At 38.8% G+C, this 25,629-nt stretch overlaps 1 protein-coding gene across 2 annotated transcripts; it reads left to right on the top strand.

Moving 5' to 3' along the window:
- The first annotated feature begins 1,521 nt into the window (after window positions 1–1,521).
- Window positions 1,522–25,428, top strand: LOC101743731 (lysosomal Pro-X carboxypeptidase). 2 transcript variants are annotated; one of them, XM_004926210.5, is made up of 8 exons: window positions 1,522–1,812; window positions 20,706–20,794; window positions 21,295–21,452; window positions 22,160–22,358; window positions 23,343–23,580; window positions 23,748–23,864; window positions 24,244–24,460; window positions 25,188–25,428. In XM_004926210.5, exons 1-8 carry the CDS (start codon window positions 1,612–1,614, stop codon window positions 25,382–25,384), a joined length of 1,416 nt encoding a protein of 471 aa, XP_004926267.1. In that variant the 5' UTR covers window positions 1,522–1,611; the 3' UTR covers window positions 25,385–25,428. The 2 variants fall into 2 exon arrangements, with proteins under 2 accessions (XP_004926267.1, XP_021203717.1); XM_021348042.3 differs by lacking the exon at window positions 1,522–1,812 and adding an exon at window positions 13,817–14,012.
- The last annotated feature ends 201 nt before the right edge of the window (window positions 25,429–25,629 follow it).

Genomic DNA, 25,629 nt, shown 5'->3' with positions numbered 1-25,629 from the left:
TATAGCAGATAAAATCATTCATGCTTATGAATTTTTTAATACAGTAATAGAATCTATTCTATTCACCCTCTTCTAATTGTCGTTTAACATTAAAAAAACAAAATGTGTGCGATTCACACGTGGTAGAAGTGAAACCTTCCAAAATTAAAATACAATTATCCTAAACGTCTTAAGTATATGTAAAATTTTGTCATTAGTAAATAATTGTAAGGTAGCGCCCTCTGTGAATTGATATTTTAATTTCACGTATAATCCTAAATTAAAATTCACTACAAGAGCTTTCATACACACGTTAGTATTAAAAAATATCACAGATGGCGCTGTATTAAATTTTAATAGTATGTATATTTCTGTCTCATTCTTTGCTGGCTTCATCCTACACATTTTTGTATTTGTGTCTCTTACCTGTCGTTTTTTCCGTTGCATCCGGTTTGAAATCACAACGATTCTAAAGAAGTTTTCACTTCAAAAACATCACTAAATTAAAAATAACAAAAACCTACGTAGTCTAGTAATGGTAATAAATGATTCATCTTGATAGCTTGGCTCATTAGACTCCTCATAGATTTGTGACTGTCATGATTTATTTTTCACTGCATCATCTAGATTTGCAGTGAATTGTGTTATTCAAAGTCTGTTAAGTGTACATAATTGAAATTTTGGTTGTGCGTGTTTGTACTAAAAAGTAATGTGCTTATATCAATACTCGCATACAAACTCACAAGCCTAAATTGTTTCCTATTATTTCGTTATGTACGTAATTGCTCAAAGAGAAAGTTTATGGTGCAATTAAATATTTTTTTTTGACAAATCATTTTAATTTCACAAATCGCATAGTGTAGTCAACAGCGTCTTAGTTATGCTCAAGCATTGCCAATGTCCATAGCAGATGATCGCCAGTCATCAGCAGGCGTCCCGCATTCTCGTGTGTTTGTGAATTGAAACTATAGATGATAAAGAGAGAAACTAAAAGCACTACATGGTATACGCACCTAACTTAAATTTAGCGGATGTCTTCGAAATCATCTCCACAGTCAACAAGAGTTCAACTTAGAGCCTATCATTTATATTAGATAAGTAAACATACCACAATAGGAACTTTGAACCAAGGATAATTTTTGTGGGACAGCTATTCTGCTATACAACCGAAAATTCAACTAAAGGGTCCGGTAACCAGCTTAAACCGAATGGGCTGTGGTCTCGTTCGCACATCAACGCAATGAAGAAAACTATTAGAATGGGTCTTTATATTTTCTCAGGCACATTTCTTCTTTGTTTCGTCTCAGAATATTATTTTCCATCAGATGATGATACGATACGTAATAACATCTCCTTAATTTTATTCTCATCTCACAATTCTTATCGTCCCCGCTCCTTTGATATTGACGTGATTCATACAGACAATCCTGATTACAAATTACAATAAAAAAAAAAAAAAATTTTAAATAGGAATTATCCTTGTAATCATGTAAATTAAATTAGAAAAAGGTGAAATTGTATTTATTTATTTTCATCGCGACTGTACGTGATATTTGAAGTCAGCCGGAGTTAAACGATGGCTCATTATCGCTTTCAACTTCAAACTGAACGGTCGTGGACAACTGATTCACAATGTGGCGTTATTTGTTGCTCTCAATGTTTCTATTCGTGAATGTGAATACTCATTATTTGTATCAAACTAAATGGTTTGAAGTGCCTCTCGATCATTTCGGCTTAGGGAGGAAAGAGACGTTTAAAATAAAGTACTTGGAAAACGAAGATTACTGGAATAAAAATGAATATGGACCAATTTTCTTTTACACGGGAAATGAGGTACTGTGTAATGAACTCTTATTAATATTAATAAATATTTTACGTGTTCTATTAATGCTTTTAACTAGCTATAGCTTATACAATCTCTATATAAAGTATGCAATTCAAGTCGATATATATTTAGTTAGTGAGTAATATGCTAAATAAAATTAATCCTATTTTTGCGCAATAATTGCAAATAACTATAGTACAGTACAAAATTAACTTTTTAATAGAACATAATTACATATTCAAACTTTATTCAACTACCTACCTTTAAATACCTTTTACTGGAATGCAGATTTAAAATCCTTGATACCCAAATCCACGTTAATATTGCCTAACACTGATAATAACAAAAATGTTAGTCAATTATATATATAATGAATACCTTTACTCATCACGTAAAGGTGATTCATAAGTTTTTGTTAGCCCAAACTGATTGGTACCTGTTGTTACTAACCTTATACTCTTTGCTAATTACGATATTTTACTTGTCAAAATTTAAGTCAGTCGCACAATAAATGTCGTTGCAACCACACACAGTTTTTCTTTACGGATAGTACGCAAACTAAATTGAACCCTAATTACATCATTCATATTGGTCAAATTCGAGCGGATTTTTTTGAACATACAAGCTATCGAAGATGGACGCCGGTCAGTGAAAATATTGTTTTCCAGTAAGCCGTAAACCACATTCCAGTGATTTAAAGACAAATAATTTATACATAATTTATAAATATTACAATTTTATTCCGTTTTCTGGTTGGACGGTACTATGGATGAACTTTTGAACGTTTTAGAAGATACCGCTGCGCTCTTAAACAAAACTCAAATTAATTTAAAGAAATGTCCAAAAGCTAGATTGACAAGAGGTTATGTAGAAGCAAGAATCAAATGTATCGAAGAATATTGGACTACATTTAAGCAAACGCATCTACAATTGGTAAAAATAACACCAAAAGAACAAAGACAAGAGTTACCATATTTTCAAAATGAAGATTACTTCGTGTTCGAAGATTTGTATCTCGTCTTGTTAGCCGATTTAAAAGATCTTTTGCAATCTTTCACACAAGCAGCCGCACCGAGTACTTCAACGTCCTCACCAAATAATTCTAAGATTATTGCGGATACCGAAAACCTTGTTCGGTTACCGAGAATCGAATTACCTAAATTCACTGGAAACTATGAAGATTGGCCTACGTTTCAAGACCTATTTACCTCCTTAGTGGATAAGAACCCGGCTTTAAGTGACGTACAAAAGTTACATTATCTTAAGAGTACAGTCAGCTGTGAGGCAGAAACATTATTAAAACCTATTCAAGTCACGGAAAACAATTATAAAAAAGCATGGAATATTTTGAAGTCAAGGTATGGAAATAAAAGATTAATAATTAACTCAGTGTTGAAGAAATTATTTAATCAGAAGAAAATTAGTTCTCAGTCTGCAAATCAATTAAAAAATTTATTAGACGTCACGACAGATTGTTTGAATAATTTAGAAAATTTAAACATACCTACGAGCTCCTGGGATCCTATAATTATATTCCTTGTGATACAAAAGTTAGACCCGGAGTCTCACAAAGAATGGGAGCAGACAGCTTATTCAAAATCAGAGGACGAACTACCAACTTGGGAGAATTTAAAAGATTTCCTGCAGTCAAGATACCGTACCTTAGAACTTGTATTGTCCGTGTCAGGGACTTGTAGCAGCCGTGACAAACCTGTAAGAGAACGTTCACACTTACTAACTGCCACAGCCACCACGTCACAGCCAAATGAAAGAACTTGCGTGCTCTGTAAAGAAAAACATACATTATGTCATTGTAAGAATTTTACCAAACTGCAACCTAAAGAAAGAGCTGATTATGTCAAGACCAACAATCTGTGTTTTAACTGTTTGGTGCCTGGGCATTCTGCTTACCAGTGTAAGTTACAAATGTCCTGTCTCTTATGTAGAAGACGGCATCACACTCTTCTCCACCGCCATCAAGACTCGGCACAAACTGAGGAAAGGAATCAACCGAGTGCATCTCACCACGGGGTAGAAGAAAAAGAAGAGGTTATAAATAGCATGGTGGCGTCACATCACAGTACTAAACAAAGCACAGCACTACTAGCCACAGCGATGGTTTTAGCGAGGAACGAGCATAACCAAACCGTTGTTCTTCGTGCGCTAGTAGACCAAGGTTTGCAGGCTTCATTTTTAAGCGAGAAGGCGGCTCAAATGCTCAAACTTACCAGGCAATCAGCGAGAGGAAGTATCATCGGGGTGGGATCTACTAGGGCTAACGTTGATCACGTGGTTCAACTTAAGATTAGCTCCCGCTGGAATCCAAGCTTCGAAATCAACATACAAGCATATGTTATGAGTAAACAGTTGACCACGAAGATCCCCTCCAAAGCTGTAACTGTCACACATTGGCCACATCTAGAAGGACTCAACCTGGCAGATCCAGACTACTTCCAACCAGGTTCTATAGACTTACTTCTTGGTGTTAAAGAGTATGCACAGATTGTGCAACCAACACTTATTAAGGGCCCTCCAGGTTCTCCATGTGCCCAAGAAACCAACCTGGGGTGGATCCTCTTCGGAGAAATCGATAATAACCGTGAAAATGAATCATTTCTGGTCCTTCATCATCAAGTCCATATAGATCATATGTTGAAATCCCTCTGGGAAATTGACAATGATAAAAAGAGAATATTAACAAAGGAAGAAAAGCTATGTGAAACAATATATGAAAGCACACATACGAGAAATAGTGAAGGAAGATATCTAGTAAGGCTGCCATTTAATACAAAGAATCCAATTTCTATTGATGGAAATACGAAAGAAATAGCTAGAAAGAGGTTACTTCAGCTAGAAAGAAGATTTAAGAAAGAAACTAAACTGAAAGAAGATTATACAAAGGTCATGCAAGAATACATAAAAGCTAACTACATGGAAGAAATACCTAAGAATGAAATAAATGAGAGAAAATCAGTATACTTACCTCATCACGCCGTGGTACACGCAGACAGAGAAACTTCTAAGACACGCGTAGTATTTGATGCTTCCGCGAAGGGCTCCAACTGCGTTTCTCTAAACGATGAATTGCTTGTAGGTCCGCAACTGCAAGAGGACTTAAGGAACATACTTATGAGATCGAGATTACATAGTGTTTGCTATGTAAGTGATATACAAAAGATGTACCTGCAAATATTACTTTATGAAGAAGACGCCGATCGATATCAACGCCTTTTGTGGAGAGAGAATGATTCAGACCCGATTAAAGAATATCGTATGCTTCGTGTTACATTTGGTACAGCGGCGGCTCCTCACCTGGCTGTAAGAACGCTTCACCAGGTGGCGGACGATGAGGGTCGAAATCATCCAATGGCTGTTCGAATTATTAAAGAAGATTTTTACATGGACGATCTAATGTCGGGGGAGAGCAGTGCTCCTGAAGCCATAAAGAGAGCACAAGAAGTAGATAATATTCTACAGAAAGGTGGATTTGTATTATCAAAATGGTCATCCAATTCTGCTGAATTTTTGAAATCTATAGAACCAAACAAACGTACATCTCGAGCACAGTTGGATTTTAAATTGGATGGAAAAGTACAAGCCCTAGGTTTGATATGGAACCTGGGCACGGATCAATTTCAATACAAGGTTAACTTACCAGCAAAGTCAAGCAGTATTACAAAGAGAGGCATACTATCTGATATTCAAAGACTTTTTGACCCACTGGGATGGATCGCCCCTAGCTTAATTTTGGCTAAGATACTCATACAAAGGCTATGGCTAGAACCGATTGGCTGGGATGACGAGATTAACCAATCGCTGTTACACGATTGGCTGACAATAAGAGAAGACTTTGAACATGTAAAAGGGATAGGTATTCCAAGATGGCTAAACACAGTAAGCAAACAGATGGAAAACATCGAGGTTCATGGTTTCAGTGATGCTTCCATGAAAGCCTATGCCGCGGTGGCTTACATTCGTGTGAAGAGGGAAGATGGTTCAGTATTCACCAATCTATTAGCTGCCCGTACTAGAGTGGCACCACTCCGTACCGTGTCTCTACCACGCCTGGAGTTATGTGGGGCGCTGTTATTAGCAAGGTTACTTAAGCAAATAGAAAATGCAATGCGTATACCTACTTCTAACATCTATGCATGGACAGATTCATCAATTGTTCTTGCATGGCTATCTGGTGATCCTCATAGATGGAAGACATTCGTGGCGAACCGGGTCGTAGAAATTGTAGAGAATGTAAACACACATCGATGGTTCCATGTAGCTTCGGAAGAGAATCCTGCAGACATCGGGTCGCGAGGCATGCTGCTGGCGGACTTGAAACAGAAAGAGTTGTGGTGGACAGGGCCTAAGTGGTTATGCAAAAAAGAAATAATATACAGTAAGCCAGGAATAACAGAAACAGAATTGGAAATGAAACCAATAAAATTAAATATTTACCACAATGCAGAAGAACTAAAACCTTTAACCGCTCAGTTTGAAGATTTTGATACGTTACCAGAATTACTAAAAGCTATTATTTACTGTAAAAGATTTCTAAGATACAAAAGTAATTTAAGTACGAGCAAGGAAATAACTACACAAGAATTTGAAGACGCGCTTATCACATGCATTAAGTTAGTACAACAAGAATTCAAAGAAGAAATAGATCGGCTAAGAGATAAGAAACAAGTTAGAAGAAAAAGTAAATTACGATCGCTAAACCCATACCTGGATGAGAATCATATCCTCAGGGTGGGCGGTCGCCTTAAACATACTAACTTACCTGATGACCGAAAACACCCAATTATTCTTGGAAATAAGAACACCCTAGTACACTTGATCGTTGCTGACGCCCATATCAAGACACTACATGGAGGGGTTCAGTTAATGCTATGTTATCTCAGATCAAAGTATTGGATCTTAAGGGCAAAATCAATAACAAAGAAACATGTACACCAATGTTTAATATGCGCCAGAATGAATGCTACTACAAGAACCCAACTAATGGGAGACTTACCGGAGCAGAGAGTAAACCCATCAAGACCATTTATAAACAGTGGGGTTGACTTTGCAGGGCCGTTTCACATCTTGATGTCGCGGTTCAGAGGATGTAAGACAGTCAAGGCCTACGTATGTATCTTCATCTGTATGGCTACTAAGGCGATCCACATTGAACTAGTTAGTGATCAAACTTCAGAAGCCTTCATCGGAGCTTTTAAGCGTTTTGTGTCCAGAAGAGGCAAATGCTGTCACCTCTGGAGTGACCAAGGTCGAAATTTTATAGGAGCTGATAAGGAACTGCAAGATGCCTGGAACGAGGCTCAATTACAGTTCCCCGGAAACATAGCAGAAAAGCTTGCTGCAGAAGGTACCCAATGGCATTTTATTCCGGCCTACAGTCCTACGTTTGGCGGATTATGGGAAGCGGGAGTTAAGTCTATAAAATTTCATTTAAAAAGGATCCTTAAAACTCACCTTACATTTGAAGAAATGAGCACCATTCTCTGCCAAGTGGAAGCTTGTTTAAATTCGAGACCGTTATGTCCGCTGGATGACACAGATATAGAAAATTTAAACCCATTGACACCCGGGCATTTCCTAATTGGAGAAGCTCCTATCGTCGTACCATCGCCTAACATGAAGGAGGTTCGGGTACATCATTTATCTAGATGGCAACATACACAAAAGCTGGTCAATGATTTTTGGCGGCGATGGCAGGACGAGTACTTATCCAGACTGCAGCAGCGTCCTAAGTGGCTAAGAAGAGAGGAGGAATTTAAAATTGGAGATATAGTCTTGATAAAAACAGATTATTTGCCGCCTGGAAAATGGTCTTTGGGAAGAATAGTCGAGAAGCACCCAGGTCCTGATAATCTCACGAGAGTTTACAGTGTGAAAAGTGGCAGTGCTGTGACAAAAAGATCAATAACAAAATTATGTCGCTTGCCGGTGGATTCCACTCAGTGAAATGTCATCTTGTAATTTTGTCAAGATTCTCTACCAATGTCACTGTAGCAATATTATTATTAAATTAATACTAAGTCTCAAGTTAAGCATATTGTATTATGATGTCTAGTATTTAAGCAACCTTTATTTCGTTTTGTAGAATATTGTTTTGAAGTCACCTTGACGTTGTAATTAGTGCAATAGATTTAGAAAGAACTTAGTAGTCCTTTGGTGGGCGGTGTTTACGCTATCTGCAATGGATAATTAGCATTGATGTTTTTGAACGTAACTGAGAGCGCATCGATGTAGTCCCGCCCCTTTCCCCTCCTATATCAATGACACTTTTAAATTGAATTTGAATCGTGCGCATCAAAATTGTGCGATCGCGAAAAAGTGGTGAATATTGAGTGCAGCTAAGTAAGTACTTAAAAAACTAAAAGCTTTTCATCAAGATACAAAGAAAGAAGACAGGAGTGGCCACTCCATGAAGATAGTGCTACAAATATTATCACTACAAAGACACAGACTTTCGGTGAGTTCCTAAAAATATTACCTACTACCAAGTATCATATCGATTGCGCTCAAAAATATAAATAAAAAAGAACCAAGCCCAAACATATTTGATCACTTCGAGCCGGATATTTAACAATAATTTAACCGTTGCACATAGATTGAGCGGCTACCCCCAACTTGAAAAAACTATTAATAGGTGAACATTTTATTTAAATTTCTTTGTTACTACTTAGTTAAAATGGCTACTACTTCTAAATCTCAATCACTTTTTGATCGTAATGTACGTAAAATGCGTAGTAAAATTAATGCATATTACTCTCGAGTACAGTCCATTTATGACAGTATCACTAAAATAAATGAGAGCAATGTGGATGTATTTATGTCGAATGCTAGTACTTTAGATATGATGCGTACCGAATTCATAAAGTCACTGGACGATCTTAATGATTTATTAGCATCAAATGAAGACGCCACAGAACCCAATTACGAGTCAATGGTGGCGTTTGATGAGCTATTTTCTCGCATAAAATATAAATATTCGGAACTAATGTCGTTGCGTCACAATACGCAAAATACGGCGAACACTGTTGTTGGTGAGAATAAAATTGAGACCTACCGACAGTGTCCGAAATTACCGCGATTAGAATTATGTCCGTTTAATGGTGAACTTCAAAATTGGCCTATATTTTATGAAACATTTAAATCCATAATCCATGAAAATCAAAGTTTATCTGATAGTGAAAAAATTCAGTATTTAATCGGTAAACTGACTGGTAATGCTCAATTAATTTGTCAAGGGTTTATGCCCACTGCTGAAAATTATTCAGTTTTATGGCAAACATTAGTGAATAAATATAATGATAAGCGAGTCTTGGCGGCGTCATATTTTGATACGTTATTGAATCTTCCAGTAGCTAACGATGCCGACCCGATTAGCTTAGAAAATTACATAGACAAATATTCTTCGTTAGTAAGCTCGTTAAAACAATTAAAACTAGAATGTCTTGAAGATTTTATTTTTGTTCATTTAGGTTGTAAGAAGATTAGTTTAGAATTAATTAAATCATTCGAAATGAACTACTCTGATTCTGATAAACTACCCACTTGTACTCAATTTATAAATTATATTCGTAATCAGTCCCATATTTTACAACGTGCTTATAATATATCGAATAACAATAGTATTCGAATAAATAAATATAATTCTCAACAAAGTAATTCAAACAAACCTCGTAATATAAGAAATAATAATGTGAAAACATTTGTTGTACACGAACAGAAGAGATGCATATTCTGTGGTGTCGCGGAGTACCATCAGTTAAAAAATTGTTCTAAGTTTAAATCAATTACATGCGCATTGGAACAGCAGTGTTTTAAGACGGTATGTAATCAGCAGCCCACTAAAACTATATTGCTTGGTACAGCGATATGCAATATTATGGACAATTCAGGCACGTTCTTGAGTACTGCCCGAATATTGGTAGATAGTGCATCGCAACGAGATCTGATTACTCTTGAATTTTGTAAGAGACTTAATTTACCAATTTATCCTTCCGAAACAAAGCAAGTGTGCGGAGTGGGTGACGTGAAAAATTCCATTGAAGGATATTGTTGTCTAACACTTTGCTCTTGTACTGAAGAATCAGTGCGTATTACAATACAACCTCTGGTAATCAATAAAATTACAGGTGAACTTCCTACCTCAAAGATCGATACTTCAAGTCTTAATTATCTAAAACACATTAAGCTAGCTGATGACAGATTCTCACAGCCTCGTGGTATAGATTTGATTGTGGGTTCCGATGTATTCTCTCGAATTTTACGACCTCATATAATTTCTAGGGCCCCCGGTGAACCTGTAGCAATTGAGACTTCATTAGGTTACATAATAGTCGGCCAGGCACCGGTATTAGCTCCCTCGATAGATAATTCATACTATACACATTGCACCTTTGGTGAGGACAATTTGGATAATGAGAATAATGCTTGTATTGGTAATTTTTTGAAATTAGAGGATATTCCAGACGTCAAGCCATACACGGAACAGGAAGAGGAGTGTGAAAGCCTTTATAGACAAACGACTACTCGTGATAGCTTAGGTCGTTACATTGTCTCGTTACCATTCAAAGATACTCCTAGTAAGCTGGGTGACTCATTGCAGGCATCAATGCGTAGATATCTTTCATTGGAACGTAAGCTGCTATTGCAACCCGAAATGAGACAAGAATACGATAAAGTCATTAAGGACTATTTAGAAAAGGGATATTTAAACCCATGTTCTAGAAATATAAATGAGTCCTCACTCCAGTATGTTATTCCCCATCACGGCATCGTTCGAAAAGATAAAAGTACAACAAAATTACGGGTAGTATTGGATGGCAGTATGAAATCATCATCGGGACTGGCACTGAATGATATATTACAAGTCGGACCGAATTTGCAAAACGACCTTTTTAGAATAATTTTAAATTTCAGACTTTTTAATGTAGCGATTAGTGCCGACATTAGGCAAATGTACTTAAGGATTTTAGTAAAGGACGAAGATAGGAAATTCCTGAGAATGTTGTATCGCTTTGATCCAAGCGAGGAGATAAAACTTTACGAATTCACACGTGTGCCATTCGGTTTGTGTTGTAGTCCGTTCCTTGCGATCAGGACTGTGCGCCAGTTAGTGACGGACGAGGGATCACAATTTCCTCTCGCGGCTCCAGTAGCTGACAGTGACGTTTTCACTGACGATTTGGCTACTTCCTGTGCGAATGAAGAAACAGCGGTCGAACTTTCTAATCAACTTATTAAAATGTTTCATGCTGGTGGTTTTGATTTGGTAAAGTTCTCAAGTAACTCACCAGAGGTTCTTTCTAAGATACCCTCTTCACATAGAGAATTCGAAGTTATAGAATTTAGTCCAGATAGCTATTTAAAAATACTGGGACTAAACTGGCTTCCAGTCGAAGACGTATTCACATTCACAGTAAATTTACGGAACCGCGAATGTACTAAAAGAAATATTTTATCAGTTATAGCAAGAATTTGGGACTTAATGGGATTCGTAGCTCCTGTTACACTATGGGCCAAGCTCATCATTAAGTCACTATGGGCTAATAATATAGATTGGGATGAAACTCCTCGCCCTGAAATTGTAGCAGCTTGGCATCGATTCGTGTCTGAGTTGCCAATATTGGAAAATGTTAGAATACCACGACATACTGGCATTGTTATGGAGTGCATAGTTAGCTTATTGGGATTTGCTGATGCATCTGAAAAGGCCTATGGAGGTGTCGTTTATTTACATGTTTATTTTCCACAAACAAATAAGTTCACTATTACGCTTGTTTGTGCCAAATCCAGAGTGGCGCCGTTACGATGCGTGTCATTGGCAAGACTAGAATTATGCGGTAACTTGATTCTCGCAAAGTTGATGAGAGCAATTATTGACAGCTATTCTCATCGCTGTAAAATAAGTAATGTATTTGCCTTTACGGATAGCACCGTGGCTTTGGCATGGATTCACTCATCACCGGCTAGATGGCATACGTTTGTAGCCAACCGAGTAACAAAGATACAGGATGAAATACACCCCAGAAACTTTTATTTTGTATCGGGTAAAGAGAATCCAGCAGACTGTCTTTCACGCGGCTTAACACCATCACAATTGATGGAGCATCCTCTTTGGTTCAGTGGACCCCGATTTGCTCATCTACCCATTTCAGATTGGCCAGTTAAGAATTTTGATGCCACATCGATGACTGATATTCCAGAAATGAAACCAGCTATCATGCTATTCACAACTGATGATGCACGGAATGACAATATATTATACACGCTTGCATGTCGTATTTCATCATGGCCCAAGCTGGTCCGTATTGTACTTTATGTTCTCCGGTTTATTAAATTGGTACCGAGTAAATTCGATATTTCCCATTTAAAGGTGGCCGAAACGAATATCATCAAGGCTGTACAGCGAGTTCACTTTGATAAAGAACTTAAGAATGTGAAGTCTGGCAAAATATTACCGCCTGCATTTCAACGGCTCAGAGCCTTTGTTCACGAAGGTATCTTTCGTGTTGGCGGGCGATTGGAGAATGCTCACTTGGAATTTGATAGTCAGCACCCTATTTTACTTCCCGCTCGTGACCATGTAGTGAACATTTTGATAGACTATTATCACAAAAAGTATTTGCACACCGGACCGCAGCTCTTAATGTCTCTGATACGCCAAAACTACTGGATTCTCTCTGCTCGGAATATAATAAGAAAGCGAGTACAGCAGTGTAATATATGTTATAGAGCAAATCCCCGAAACCAATGTCCATTGATGGCTGATTTACCTGCTTGTAGAGTTCAAGAAACAAAGGCCTTTTATCACACTGGTATAGATTACGCTGGCCCATTACGTATTATTCCCTACAGGCGACGTGGTGTTCGTAGTCAAAAGGCGTATATTTGTCTGTTCATTTGTCTAGTTACCAAGGCAGTTCACCTAGAACTCTCAACGGACTTGAGCACAGCAGCTTTCCTGAATGCATTCAAACGCTTCATTGCGCGGCGTGGTCCAATCAAAGTGGTCTATACCGACTGTGGAACAAACTTTTTGGGAACTCACTCATATCTCAAGGAAATGTATAAATTGATTTCCTCTGAGCAGTATGCAGATAAATTTGCAAATGAATTGCGTGATAATAATATAGATTGGAAATTCAACCCACCATCAGCCCCTCATTTTGGCGGTATATGGGAGGGTAATATTCGGAGCGTTAAAACTCATCTTAATAAAATAGTTAGTAATCAGCTTCTCACTTTTGAAGAAATGTTGACTACACTTGCTCAAATTGAAGCATTATTAAATTCGCGACCTCTATCAGTTTTGAGTTCAGATCCATGTGACCCTCAAGCTCTTACTCCTGCACATTTTATAAACTTAACACCATTAAAATCACTACCTTCAGAAACGATAACGGAACATTCTAATCTCATCCAAAGGAAACGTATTGTAGACAGTTTGGTCCAGTCTTTTTGGAAAAGATGGAAACTTGAATATCTTAATACATTACAAGTTCGTAATAAATGGAAAAAAGATAGCACTCCTATTAAAACTGGCACAGTTGTACTGCTTCAATCTGAAAATAGTGCTCCTCTTAATTGGCCATTGGGTATAATAGAGGAAACTTTTCCGGGTCGTGATGGAGTTGTAAGGGTGGTTAACGTTAGAACGAAAACTGGTACTTATCGTAGACCTGTTGTTAAGGTTTATCCTTTACCAACACAGTAGTGGTTCGATATAATTCTACATACATACAGTCCACAAAATCTAATTAAATATAATTAAGTAGTAATTTAATAGTCTAATTGAATAATAAAAGTAATAAGTCTAAGATAATAAGATAATTTATAATGTAGGTTTCATATATTATTATAGTGTTTAACTTTGAAAGAGCTTTACTCTCTCAAACTGGGGGGCATGTTTACGCTATCTGCAATGGATAATTAGCATTGATGTTTTTGAACGTAACTGAGAGCGCATCGATGTAGTCCCGCCCCTTTCCCCTCCTATATCAATGACACTTTTAAATTGAATTTGAATCGTGCGCATCAAAATTGTGCGATCGCGAAAAAGTGGTGAATATTGAGTGCAGCTAAGTAAGTACTTAAAAAACTAAAAGCTTTTCATCAAGATACAAAGAAAGAAGACAGGAGTGGCCACTCCATGAAGATAGTGCTACAAATATTATCACTACAAAGACACAGACTTTCGGTGAGTTCCTAAAAATATTACCTACTACCAAGTATCATATCGATTGCGCTCAAAAATATAAATAAAAAAGAACCAAGCCCAAACAGGCGGTATGTTGTTACTAACCTTATACTCTTTGCTAATTACGATATTTTACTTGTCAAAATTTAAGTCAGTCGCACAATAAATGTCGTTGCAACCACACACAGTTTTTCTTTACGGATAGTACGCAAACTAAATTGAACCCTAATTACATCATTCATTACCACAGTTCTGCTTATTTCTGCTGCGATCCATGTAATCCGGATTCAAAGGTTCAAGGATAGGAAAGCCGTTAGAAGCAACAAAGCCAGTTTCAGTCAGATAACGACCTTTTGAGATGTTTGATGGTGGATGACAGCGCTTAAGTTGAGGTGTTTACTGTCTGTGTCACAGCCGATTCTTTAAAGAGCTGTTATATTATTTTAAATGATTTGTAATAGGTGTTCTTGTTTCGGGATCAGTGCTGATCAGTAGTTTACAGCAAAAAGATATTTAGGCACAAAATTTGCATACATGAGGAAAAAAACAAGAGCAGCAAGATATTTCCTCAATAAAAACAGAAATATTTTCATGTTTCAAACTCTTTTTTTGTAATCGTTAAATTGGCTACGTAACTACCGCACGCACTACACAACATCCAGTGAATAAGAAATTTATTAAAATGTTTAAAGAACATTATCGATTCATTCGTTTTATCTCGGGTCAAAAATGAGTCATTGAACTAAGCTCTTATTAGTTTACGTTAACCAAATATGCATAATTATGTTAAAGGAGAAAACTTATCCTTAGATATCGTATTCAGAATGTAAAGGAATCATTCTCGATGTCGAAACAATAACACTAATGTCCCAATAATATCTCAGGATAAACGCCGAACAAGTCTTATTAACAATTTATATGAGTCATGGTTACTTGCAATAAAAACATTATTATTATTATTATTTTAATAATTATATTCAGTTAAAATACTTATTGTTTAGAATGTTCCATTTACAACTAGAAGGCATGTTTTAAGAGCCTCAGCTGATGTTTATTATATTAGTGTGCGCCCAGGGGACGATATGTGTTATAATTACCAACACCTCAGAATTAAGATTCATTTTATACTCGTACCTACATTTTTTGGAACGAAGTTCCTTATGGGACAATGCGGAGGGGTACCCTAACCGGGAAAAAACGTCCGTAACGTAAGATTTTTATTAGTAATGCACACAGTGAACGACTTAACTTTGTAATAACGTACAAAAAATTACATATTTTTTTATCATTCATTGACCACGATCTCAGAGCGTTCTTTTGCGCAATACACTAACTCTTATGCAAACAACCGTGAATGAAAGTGTACCACAATAAGTTCGCACGTTACCGAATGACCGTGGGTTGTTGCGAAACCTCCAGTTTTATTTTCTTTATACCTCGAATAGAACTTTAAATTAATATACATAAGGAACTTCGTTCCTATCCGGTGTCCCACGACACCAAACATATTTTTTTTCTAATATTGTTTCTTTTTTTTTCTAATATTGTATCTTAAAATGGTGAGAAAAACCAAAACTGCTTCTTTCTATAAGTAATGTTTATAACTAGTCAGGTCATAAGTATTGTCACACAGTAAAAACTTTTCTTTTAGAATGCTGGCCACAAAAAAGTTTATTGAATTCGAATTTCGAATTGTTCATGAAAATAAAAATGTAGACTTTTGGAATTTTACTCATTTTTTAAATATGGAGTGGACGCTTAAAGAAGACCGTGTTGCAGTTATTGCGTTGCATCGTTAGGGTTACGCGCCAATTCAAATTTTTAACATACTGACAAATTTTAATATAACCAAAAGATTCGTTTATCGTACCATCAAACGATACAATGAAGACTCTAGTGTAGATGACAGGTCAAGAAGTGGTCACCCTCGGTCTGTTAGGACTCCAGCAGTGATAAAAGCTGTGAAGGCGCGAATTCAAAGAAATCCCAAACGTAAGCAGAAACTGTTGGCCCTTCAGATGGGGTTAAGCAGCACCACGGTGAAAAGGGTATTAAATGAAGACTTAGGGCTTCGGGCATATCGAAGAAAAACAGGACATCGTTTGAACGCTCGTCTAATGGCCCTGAGACTGAAGAGATGCCTCGCTTTGTTGAAGCGGTACGCGGGAAAAAAAATCGGGAAATTCTTTTTTCGGATGAAAAAATTTTTACCGTAGAAGAGAGCTACAACAAACAAAATGATAAGGTGTACGCACACAGTAGTGAAGAAGCAAGCAACCGTATTTCGCGTGTCCAACGAGGTCATTTTTCATCCTCGCTCATGGTATGGTTGGGAGTTTCTTATTGGGGCTTAACAGAGGTACATTTTTGTGAGAAAGGTGTAAAAACGAATGCAGTTGTGTATCAAAATACAGTCCTGACGAACCTTGTGGAACCTGTTTCTCATACCATGTTCAATAACAGGCACTGGGTATTCCAACAAGATTCAGCGCCAGCTCATAGAGCGAAGAGCACACAAGACTGGCTGGCGGCGCGTGAAATCGACTTCATCCGGCACGAAGACTAGCCCTCCTCCAGTCCAGATTTGAATCCGTTAGATTACAAGATATGGCAACACTTGGAGGAAAAGGCGTGCTCAAAGCCTCATCCCAATTTGGAGTCACTCAAGACATCCTTGATTAAGGCAGCCCGCCGATATTGACATGGACCTCGTTCGTGCTGCGATAGACGACTGGCCGCGCAGATTGAAGCCTGTATTCAAAATCACGGAGGTCATTTTGAATAAACTTTAGTGTCATAAGAATCTATGTTTTGTTAAGTTCATTTTGGTATATGAATGGTTACATAATGAAAAAACTTGTTTCAATTATTTTACATTAAACATGTGACAGAATTTATGACCTGACTAGGTATAATATTCTCTTCAGTTTTCACGTTTCCCGTTTTTATGTTATTTCCAACGTTGGTATTTGTCGCTATTTGTGAGTATTCTAATCGTTTGAAATAATATTGACAATAAAAATCACGGAAACAAACCACAACAGTAGTATTAATTAATATTTATTTATTAAATTTATATACAGAAAATTATGTATCGAAAATGTTGGTTCATACATGAGCTTACTTCAAGCACAATAAAATTGGAGTAAACTTTTTTTTTTTTTTATGATTGAAGGATTACTGGTGGCCCGAAGGCCTTTCCAGTTTCACCAGGACAGGTGGGCGAGCAAAGGCTCAGCCAGGAGGGGTGGGATTTGCTAACAGCTAGCCGAGCGCCTCCGAAGGAGACCTAACAGCTCAAGAGTAGCTGCTTCGCGAATGAATCTACTACCGGATCGGAATCGCGACCCGCTGAGAAGATCCGGCGAGAAACTCAGCGAGCTGATTCCTGGGTTAGGTTGCACGGCGAACTCTTTGTCGAGTTCGACGAGTACGGTTACCGAGGTCCCTAAGCCTGCTCCTAGTGTTAGAGCTGAAGGCGTCTAATGCAAAGGTTATTGGATCTGATGGATCCGTAAGGACGTGTCTAGAGCGTCGACGGTGACTGGCTCCTGCGTGATCAGGATTCGGGGAGTAGTCAGCGGCGGCAACGATAAGGCGATTATCATGACGCATAGCCTTATCGAAGTACCGTTCCGACGCTGACTTCATGTATTTCTGGATAGATTCGAGGCCCAGGTCGTCGTGTAGGTCAACGTTCCTCACGAACCACGGAGCTCCGACGGCCGCGTGAGCGAACACCACACTCGCGTAAGTCATGACGGGCCTTATGCAAGTTTTGTAAAGTGTCACCTTGTTCCGAAGGGACATTTTACTCCGCTTACAGATCATGGGGTAGAGTCTACCGAGAATAAACGCGGCACGGTCACGGACTGATTTTATATGCGGGCGGAATGTCATCGATGCATCCAGGGTAACGCCCAGGTACTTGACCTTCCTGGCCCAAGGTATGGGTTGTCTAAAGAGAGTAATCGGGGGTGTGAGATTCCTCCTCCTAATCCGGGAGGAAATCCGTGTGGAGCTTCCCCTCTGAAATAGCACCGCAGTACTTTTCACTGGGTTGATGTCTATGCGCCATTTTCGGAACCACTGTCCTAGGGTTAGGGCTGCGCTCTGAAGCTTCTTCGCGATTAGGGACTTGTTTCTACTGGAATAGTAAACAGTCGTATCGTCAGCGAATAAAGCTAAATGGGTCGGCGGCGACCGGTGAATATCGTTAACGAATAAGCTAAATAGGAGGGGTGAGAGAACAGAGCCTTGCGGGACTCCAGCTGTGAGAGGTCGTGGGGAGGAGCGGGTTCCCTCGACTCGATATCGAAAAGAGCGGTTCGACAAGAAGTCCCGTATGATGAGCACGAGACTATCCGGCACGCCCATGTTGAATAGTTTGAAAATCAAACTGTTGTGCCAGACTTTGTCGAACGCTTTTGCGACGTCGAAGAAGAGAGCTCCCGTGTATAACGGTTTTGGTCGATTAAGCCCCACAAGAATGTGCTCCGTGAGGCGGTGCACCTGTTGAACGCATGAGTGATTTGTACGGAATCCGAATTGTTCATCGATGAGAATGCCCTTGGATGAGACGAAGTCTCTGAGGCGTTTGTAGAGCAGACGCTCATACAGTTTGCCTAGAGACATGAGGAGGCTAATCGGGCGGTAGCTCGTCGGATGATTTTTTGGTTTACCGGGTTTATGTATGCCGATAACGTCCGCTTCTTTCCACACCGCGGGAAAGATACAGTTCGCCATAGCGGCATTGAAAATAGATGCCAACAACACGATGAGTTGGACGGGTAGAAGTTTAATAACGCGGTTGGATATACCGTCGAAGTTTAATAACGCGGTTGGATATACCGTCGGAACCGGGAGCCTTGCGTGGACGTAGGTCTTTGATCAAGTCTTTAACTTCCATCGGGGTGACGGGTGGTAACGCATCCGAGGGTGGCAAGGAGGCTCTGCGTTCTACCTCACTGTCTACTAATTCTACATGAACAGGGTCCACGGATTGAGTGCTGGGCGTGCACTGGGTTTGCAATGTATCGGCCAGCAGCTCTGCTTTTTCGTCATCATCGAACGCCGCGAGTCGGCCTGAGGGGCCTACGAGGGGGGGCATAGTTACTACGGCCATCTGGTGTAGTGGTAAGTGACATGGTCACTACACAAGGGGGTCGCGGGTTCGAATCCCGCCAAGGGAAGATATTTGTATGATAAATATAAATGTCTTTTCCAGGGTTATGGATGTATATTAAATATATGTATGTGTATAATAAAAATCTTACATTTATATCCGTTATCTGGTACCTGTAACACAAGTTCTTTACGAACTTATCACGGAACCAGTAAACGTGGCGTGATTGTTAGTAAAAAAAAATATATATATATAGAAAATATATATATATATAAATATATATAGAGAAAAAAAAAAAATATATATATATATACTACCGTATCCGATTTGAGAGTACGAGCTAAGCGGCAGTAAGACCTTTGAGAGGGCGCGAGTCCTTCTAAGAAATCAGACCATCTGACATCTCGGATGGAGTAAACTAAAAAGGTGTAAAACTGTTTTGTATTGGCTTATTATAAACAAAGATGACATTACGTGCAGCAGAGAAATGTTTTATTATGTTTTATAATAATAAAATTCCATCAGAAACCATTATTAGTTCGTTAGACTCTTCGCATCGTCCACCTATCTACACCTTGAGGTTCACTTAATAGCTGAATAACATTTCAATGCCGTATCTGCGGCATCGCCTAAGAGCTTTCCGAGTCAATTCTTTGTCCTTGTTCCGCTATATCGTTTACAGCTTAAGGCCGGTAATTAATAAATAATAGTACATATTTACCTTTGTGTTGCATGACTGCGAATGCTGTAAAGTAATTTCAAAACTTTCGAGATGAAACCGTAAAAGTATTAAAATGTTGAAGCCTCTCGAAAACCTGAGAAACAAGCACTGAGTATTAACGGTAGCTAAGATACCTTACAAGAAATCCGACAAAAACCTGAATCGGACTGACGACTTGCGATAAAGCGAGGCAGCCTATGAATAAGTTTAAAATATTAGAATCGGACCGTCATCGCGTCAGTCTACAAAGCAATGACAACCGCTGAATGGATCTTCCCTTTGTTATCGTACCGTAGTTGATTCATTCATTCATTCATTTTCACCCCTTTGAAACTCACTGCTCAGCGTGGACCAAAGGAAAAAAGGGCATTTTCGGCCATAACGTTCGATCGCCCAGCTGGGCTGTAACGGCTCACGTTTCAGAGTTTTCGTTTCGCCTCGAAGGCTTCGAGGCCAAGCGTCCTTGGGGTGAATTGCGCATCGGGTTGCAGTATTGATCGCGGTAACCCTTTACCCCGTCTGGGTTCTCACCTCGGGGGGATTGGACGCTTGGGTGAGAGTGCAGAGGAGTCGTTTAATGGGTAGGGCCATAAATACTATCCTTGGTCCGACGATCCGCTCCCAACATCTGCGGACCATCCAGCCCCACATACCCCACGTGCAACTCGTGAGAGGTTCAGCCTACGGCCCAAATATAAAGTAGAATATAAAAAAACTGAAGTACCGCTTCGCTTTGCTGAGGCTAATCTTTTAGAAGCCAACTTCAGTTTACCTTCCTTAAGACTACAATAATCACGAAAGGTACGAGACCATTATAAACAATTTACTGTTTATTTTAATCGACCAGGGTCAAATAGAAGCATTTGCCAATTACACCGGCTTCATGTGGGAGATAGCGGCTGAATATCAAGCCAAGATTGTTTTCGCAGAGCACAGGTAATTTTTTTACATACGAATATTTACCATCTTTTATCTATATTACATATCCGAAGATTTATCATTCTTAAAAACAAAAATGTGAATTTCAGTGTACCTTTGATCATGATCTAAAGTAGTTTAATAAATTTGTTCCGTTTAATCTGACTATTATTGGTCCTTTTTTCTTTAAGTATATACAATTGAATGTGTCACTTAATTTTTTTCTGCAGTAATGCCACGATACCTGTATTATTCTGATTCTAAGCCTGTTCTTTGCAGTTTAGTAAATTTATTTAAAATGAAATTGAGCTCTGCCGGCTATTTATAATTTTAGAGCTGACAGCTACTGAAAAATCTAGCATGCAAAAAATAGTTAAAATAATAAGTGCAAGTAAAGGTCTAAAAAATTCTATGTGTGTTTAACTTATAGTTCAGAGCCACATAAAACCATCTGACTTTTAATGTTACTCGCTTACAAGTTACAAGTTCTTAATGTTACTCGCTGCTCCGATTTTCAGATATTATGGAGAGTCCAAGCCTTTTGGTAACAAGTCCCTGGAAAAAGAGTACATTGGGTACCTCACGTCAGCCCAGGCACTGGCTGACTATGCCGACCTCATCAATTACCTTCAAAAAGATGAAATCAAACCCCGCTACCCAGTTATAGCTTTTGGAGGTACGTATGTGAAAAAAACTACGATAATATATATTATGCCAAATCAAGGAACCGGGTCGTTTTTTACCTTTTACAAAAGAGATTGCTAAACCTTTCTTTTTTATGTCGTCTTCAGCCAATCAAGAGTCATCAAGAATCAAGAGGCAGTAGAAATGCTTGGTGATAATAATATAACAGGCACAGTAAAGTTTGGATCTAACAAACAAAAAAATATATATATCTAGATAGAACATTTGGAACAAAGCTTAAACGCTTTTAAAACTATCCATGGAGAGTAATCGTTCAAATCTTTAGGCAATGTGGTCGGTGGTATTGTTTATGCTCGTTATATAGTTTATGTCAGCCTTTCCCAAAGTGGGCGATAACGCCCCCTTGTGGGCGCTGCAGGCCTAAAGGAGGGGCGGTAAGAGACCCAGAAAAAAATGGAGGCGATTTATAATTTCATTAAGGAGGACTCTTATTCACCGACTGAGCTCTCGCTATAGTGGTTTTTGAAGTAGATGAAAAAGGGGGGAACTAAAAAATAATTTATTCTCAAAGTGGGCAGTAGACAAAATAAGTTCGGGAGCCCCTGGCTTATGTTAAGTTAGTTAGTTATTCGCGAATTTATTCAGTGTGCTATATTCACGAGCGCTAACGCCAGTTTCGTCCAGCCCTACAACTATTTGCCTGTTAGCCTCCATTTCTATTTGTAATTCTATTTCTAGGCTCGTATGGTGGAATGTTAGCTGCTTATATAAGGATAAAGTATCCCCACCTAGTGGCCGGAGCTATAGCCGCCTCAGCTCCCATACACATGTTTCCCGGAATGACGAAGTGCGATCTCTTCAATAGGATCGTAACGGCCAGTTTCAAGCGGAATTTTTACTGCTCGGAAAACATACAAAAATCATGGCACTTGATAAGGTATTTTCGTTTTCATTTGTAATTTTTATTAATTAAAGGCAGGACCTTTAATTTTTTATAGAAGGGAAGTTTCTTTACCAAGGAAGCACGGGTGATACAGTATGTATTAATTTGGCGCTTTGACCTATACCTATAGGTATATGCTATCTGATTGTAAAGATTTTGGTAAATCTCTCACGTATTAAACTGACTAAATAAAAACTGAAGAGTACGGAAAATGTTATCACTCGAGGAGTTATTAAATATTTAGTTTACAATCGACTATGTATTGTTTTGAGATAGCCCGTAGGGTTGCATTAAACATTCGCCCAAGCCCTGGCCCTCTAAGTGTTTCGGGTCTCCCTCACATGTCGGCTTGGGTACCGGCGAAGGGGGCCTAAGAAGATGACGTGCAAGCTGCTCTGCACGCGTTTTATGCAAGAGCATCTGGGTGATGGAAGGCCGGCCATCCTCGACCCACGCTGGTTCTGACCCAGCGGGGTATTCCGTAGGATAGACCATTCTAACCGGTGCCATCTGGGCGGGCTTCGGATAGCCTGCCGACCGAGAGGACTGGTGGTCGTGGCGCCGACGACCGCCAGTCCGGCATCCCGAGGGGGAGGGTGATGGGAGAGATGTGCTCCGCACTAAACGCTTCACCTTCCCCCCTTTGCCTTTTCATGAGTTCTGTCTCATGCGAGGTTTGGATGCTGGTTGTTGAGCGACAGGAGGTTTTAGTCGGTTCAACTCCGATATGCCCCGCTCTCCATCCCCAGTGGAGGGCGGAAGTCCGGCGATTTCCTCCTGACAAAAAAAAAGCTTTAAATATGATTCTGAATAGATAGGTCGTTTTAGAAACATCGTTCTCGTGTCTCAATGATATAACTCACATTATGGTCTCTTCGGTAATAGTTCGCTCGTGAATTTAAACTAATTTAAAAAAAAGCTTTACCGATGCTACTCAACTCTAAAAGTTTAACTTTATTACAAATTTAAATATTTCAGGAGTTACTCATCATCAGTAAACGGTTCAGAGTATCTTCACAAAACGCTAAATCTATGTGGGGCATCCAACGCGACAGATATCAATTCCTTAATAGAATATTTAGAATCGGCCTATGTGACGCTAGCTATGGTGAACTATCCCTTTGCCTCTAGCTTTCTGACGCCGTTACCAGCGCAGCCTGTGGCCGTGGTCTGTCAATATTTAAATCAAAATTTGGCAAACGAATCATTACTCGAGGTAAGATAACGTATTTTATTTTTAAAAGTTACTCAAACATGCTTGCCAATAAAGGGTCAAATTAATCTAAAAAATCACCATAAAATGACGTATCGGGACGCCCGACAGGAGTGATAACTGAAATTAATCTCAATTGATCTATTTAATATTGAAATTTGAATTTTCAGGGAATTGCCAAAGCTATAGACGTTTACGCTAATTATGGGAAGAAAACTAAGCAATGTGTAGATTATAAAGAAGGGGACAATTACCAAAATTTGGACGCAGGCGGCTGGGACTTTCAGGTATTTGAGATTCTGATTGGAATTAAGTAAAAACTGATTGTCTATTTTATAATTTTCTTAATTGCGTAGATTTATGAAAGAGCTCACGGCCTACCTAGCGTTAACTCTTTATCGGAACTCATAGACTTGTCTACCGTAACCGCCGCCGTCCACTGTAGAACTTATGATCGAAGTTTCTTTTGGATCATAATACGGCTGCTCCATATTTCAAACCGACCGACCAGATCATCACGGGAATAGGCAAGATTACAGTACCTATCCAGGTCGGTTCATAAGGGGTCTTACCATCGGTCAACATTCACAATTCGTTTTAAATCGATTTTCAGCTTATTTGTGTATTTATTCTGTCCACCTAAACTAAAGACTTTAATTTGTACAGGCGTGCACAGAGATGGTAATGCCTGTTTGTTCGACGGGGCAAAATGATATGTTCGAAGCGTCTCCGTGGAACTTTACCAAATATTCTGAAGATTGCTACAAGAAATACAATGTATATCCACGCGAAAACATGGCTAGGCTAGAATACGGTGGAGACTTGCTACAAGCTGCTTCGAATATTGTCTTCAGCTATGGGTTGTTGGACCCTTGGACAGCCGGTTCGTGTCTATTTTTATAATGTCGGCAATAAATCCTACAAAATATTGCAATTAGAATGCATAGATAATTGTTTCTGATCAGACACTAGTAAGGCATAAAACATGCCCTACTCGGAAATGCTCAGTTAAGATACAAGAAGAATTTAATAGAGATAGCAAATGAGCTGTAAATCATAAATCTTCAAATTCTGGATTATAATGTAAATTTTAGTGAATTTGTTTTGATGATGACGGTGGGGTAGGTACCGTCAGTAAAATTATGAATGAGTATGTCGAACGAAGTGTGAAAGTAGCGCCCCGGTGATTGACAAATTAAAGAGCGGACGATTAGCGTGGTATCGACATGTGATGCGTATAGAGGAGATGCATGTGACTAGAAGATGTATGGAAATGGCAGTGCAAGGTAATGGGGGAAGACGTCGCCCGAAGAAGACATGGATGGAGTGTGTGAATGATGATATGAGAGAGAGAGAGGAGTGAGTGTTGAGATGACGGCTGATAGAAGAGAATGGAGTAGAAAAATTCGCTGTACTGACCCCACTTACTGGGATAAGGTGGAGACAAAGAAGAGGGTGGGGTACGTACCATTGTCCTGGTGATTTCTACCGCAAAGCAGTCATACATTTCAGCTTGAAGCATAGATAATACACTTTGTTTTTTTTTTAAATAAATTGACGTTATAAGAATAATTTTAATTTTAGTACTAATATCGGTCTCTTTTGTGTAGGGGGTTTCATAAGCAGTGTGAGCGACTCCGTGGATGTTATCCTAATCGCAGATGCTGCTCATCATCTAGATTTGATGCCCAGCTCGCCCGACGATCAAAGCCCAGTGAAAGACGCTCGCGAGAAGCACAAACAACACATTAGCAAATGGATTGACAGCTTCAGAGCACGCAATAAACATGTTGTGACTTATTTGTAATAAAAGAATAACTACATATGTTATTAAATATTGAAAGATCCTTGTTTTTGTTTTTCAATTCTGCAATTCTTTGAATTTAGCCAGTTAACGAGTATAAAACAAATTTCAACAGCGTAGAGAATTGCGAAAAAACTGCAGATTGCTTTTTACTGCTTTTATTAAAATTTAAATATTCTCAATCAATTCCCGATATTTCACTGAGAAATAATTAAATATCATATTTTTTACTTTCGAAGGTATTGTGA

The sequence above is a fragment of the Bombyx mori genome, chromosome 5, assembly GCF_030269925.1.
Source record: "Bombyx mori chromosome 5, ASM3026992v2".
Lineage (NCBI taxonomy): Eukaryota > Metazoa > Arthropoda > Insecta > Lepidoptera > Bombycidae > Bombyx > Bombyx mori.
Note: the sequence above shows the minus strand (reverse complement) of the source record. Positions and strands in the feature narration are given on the sequence as shown.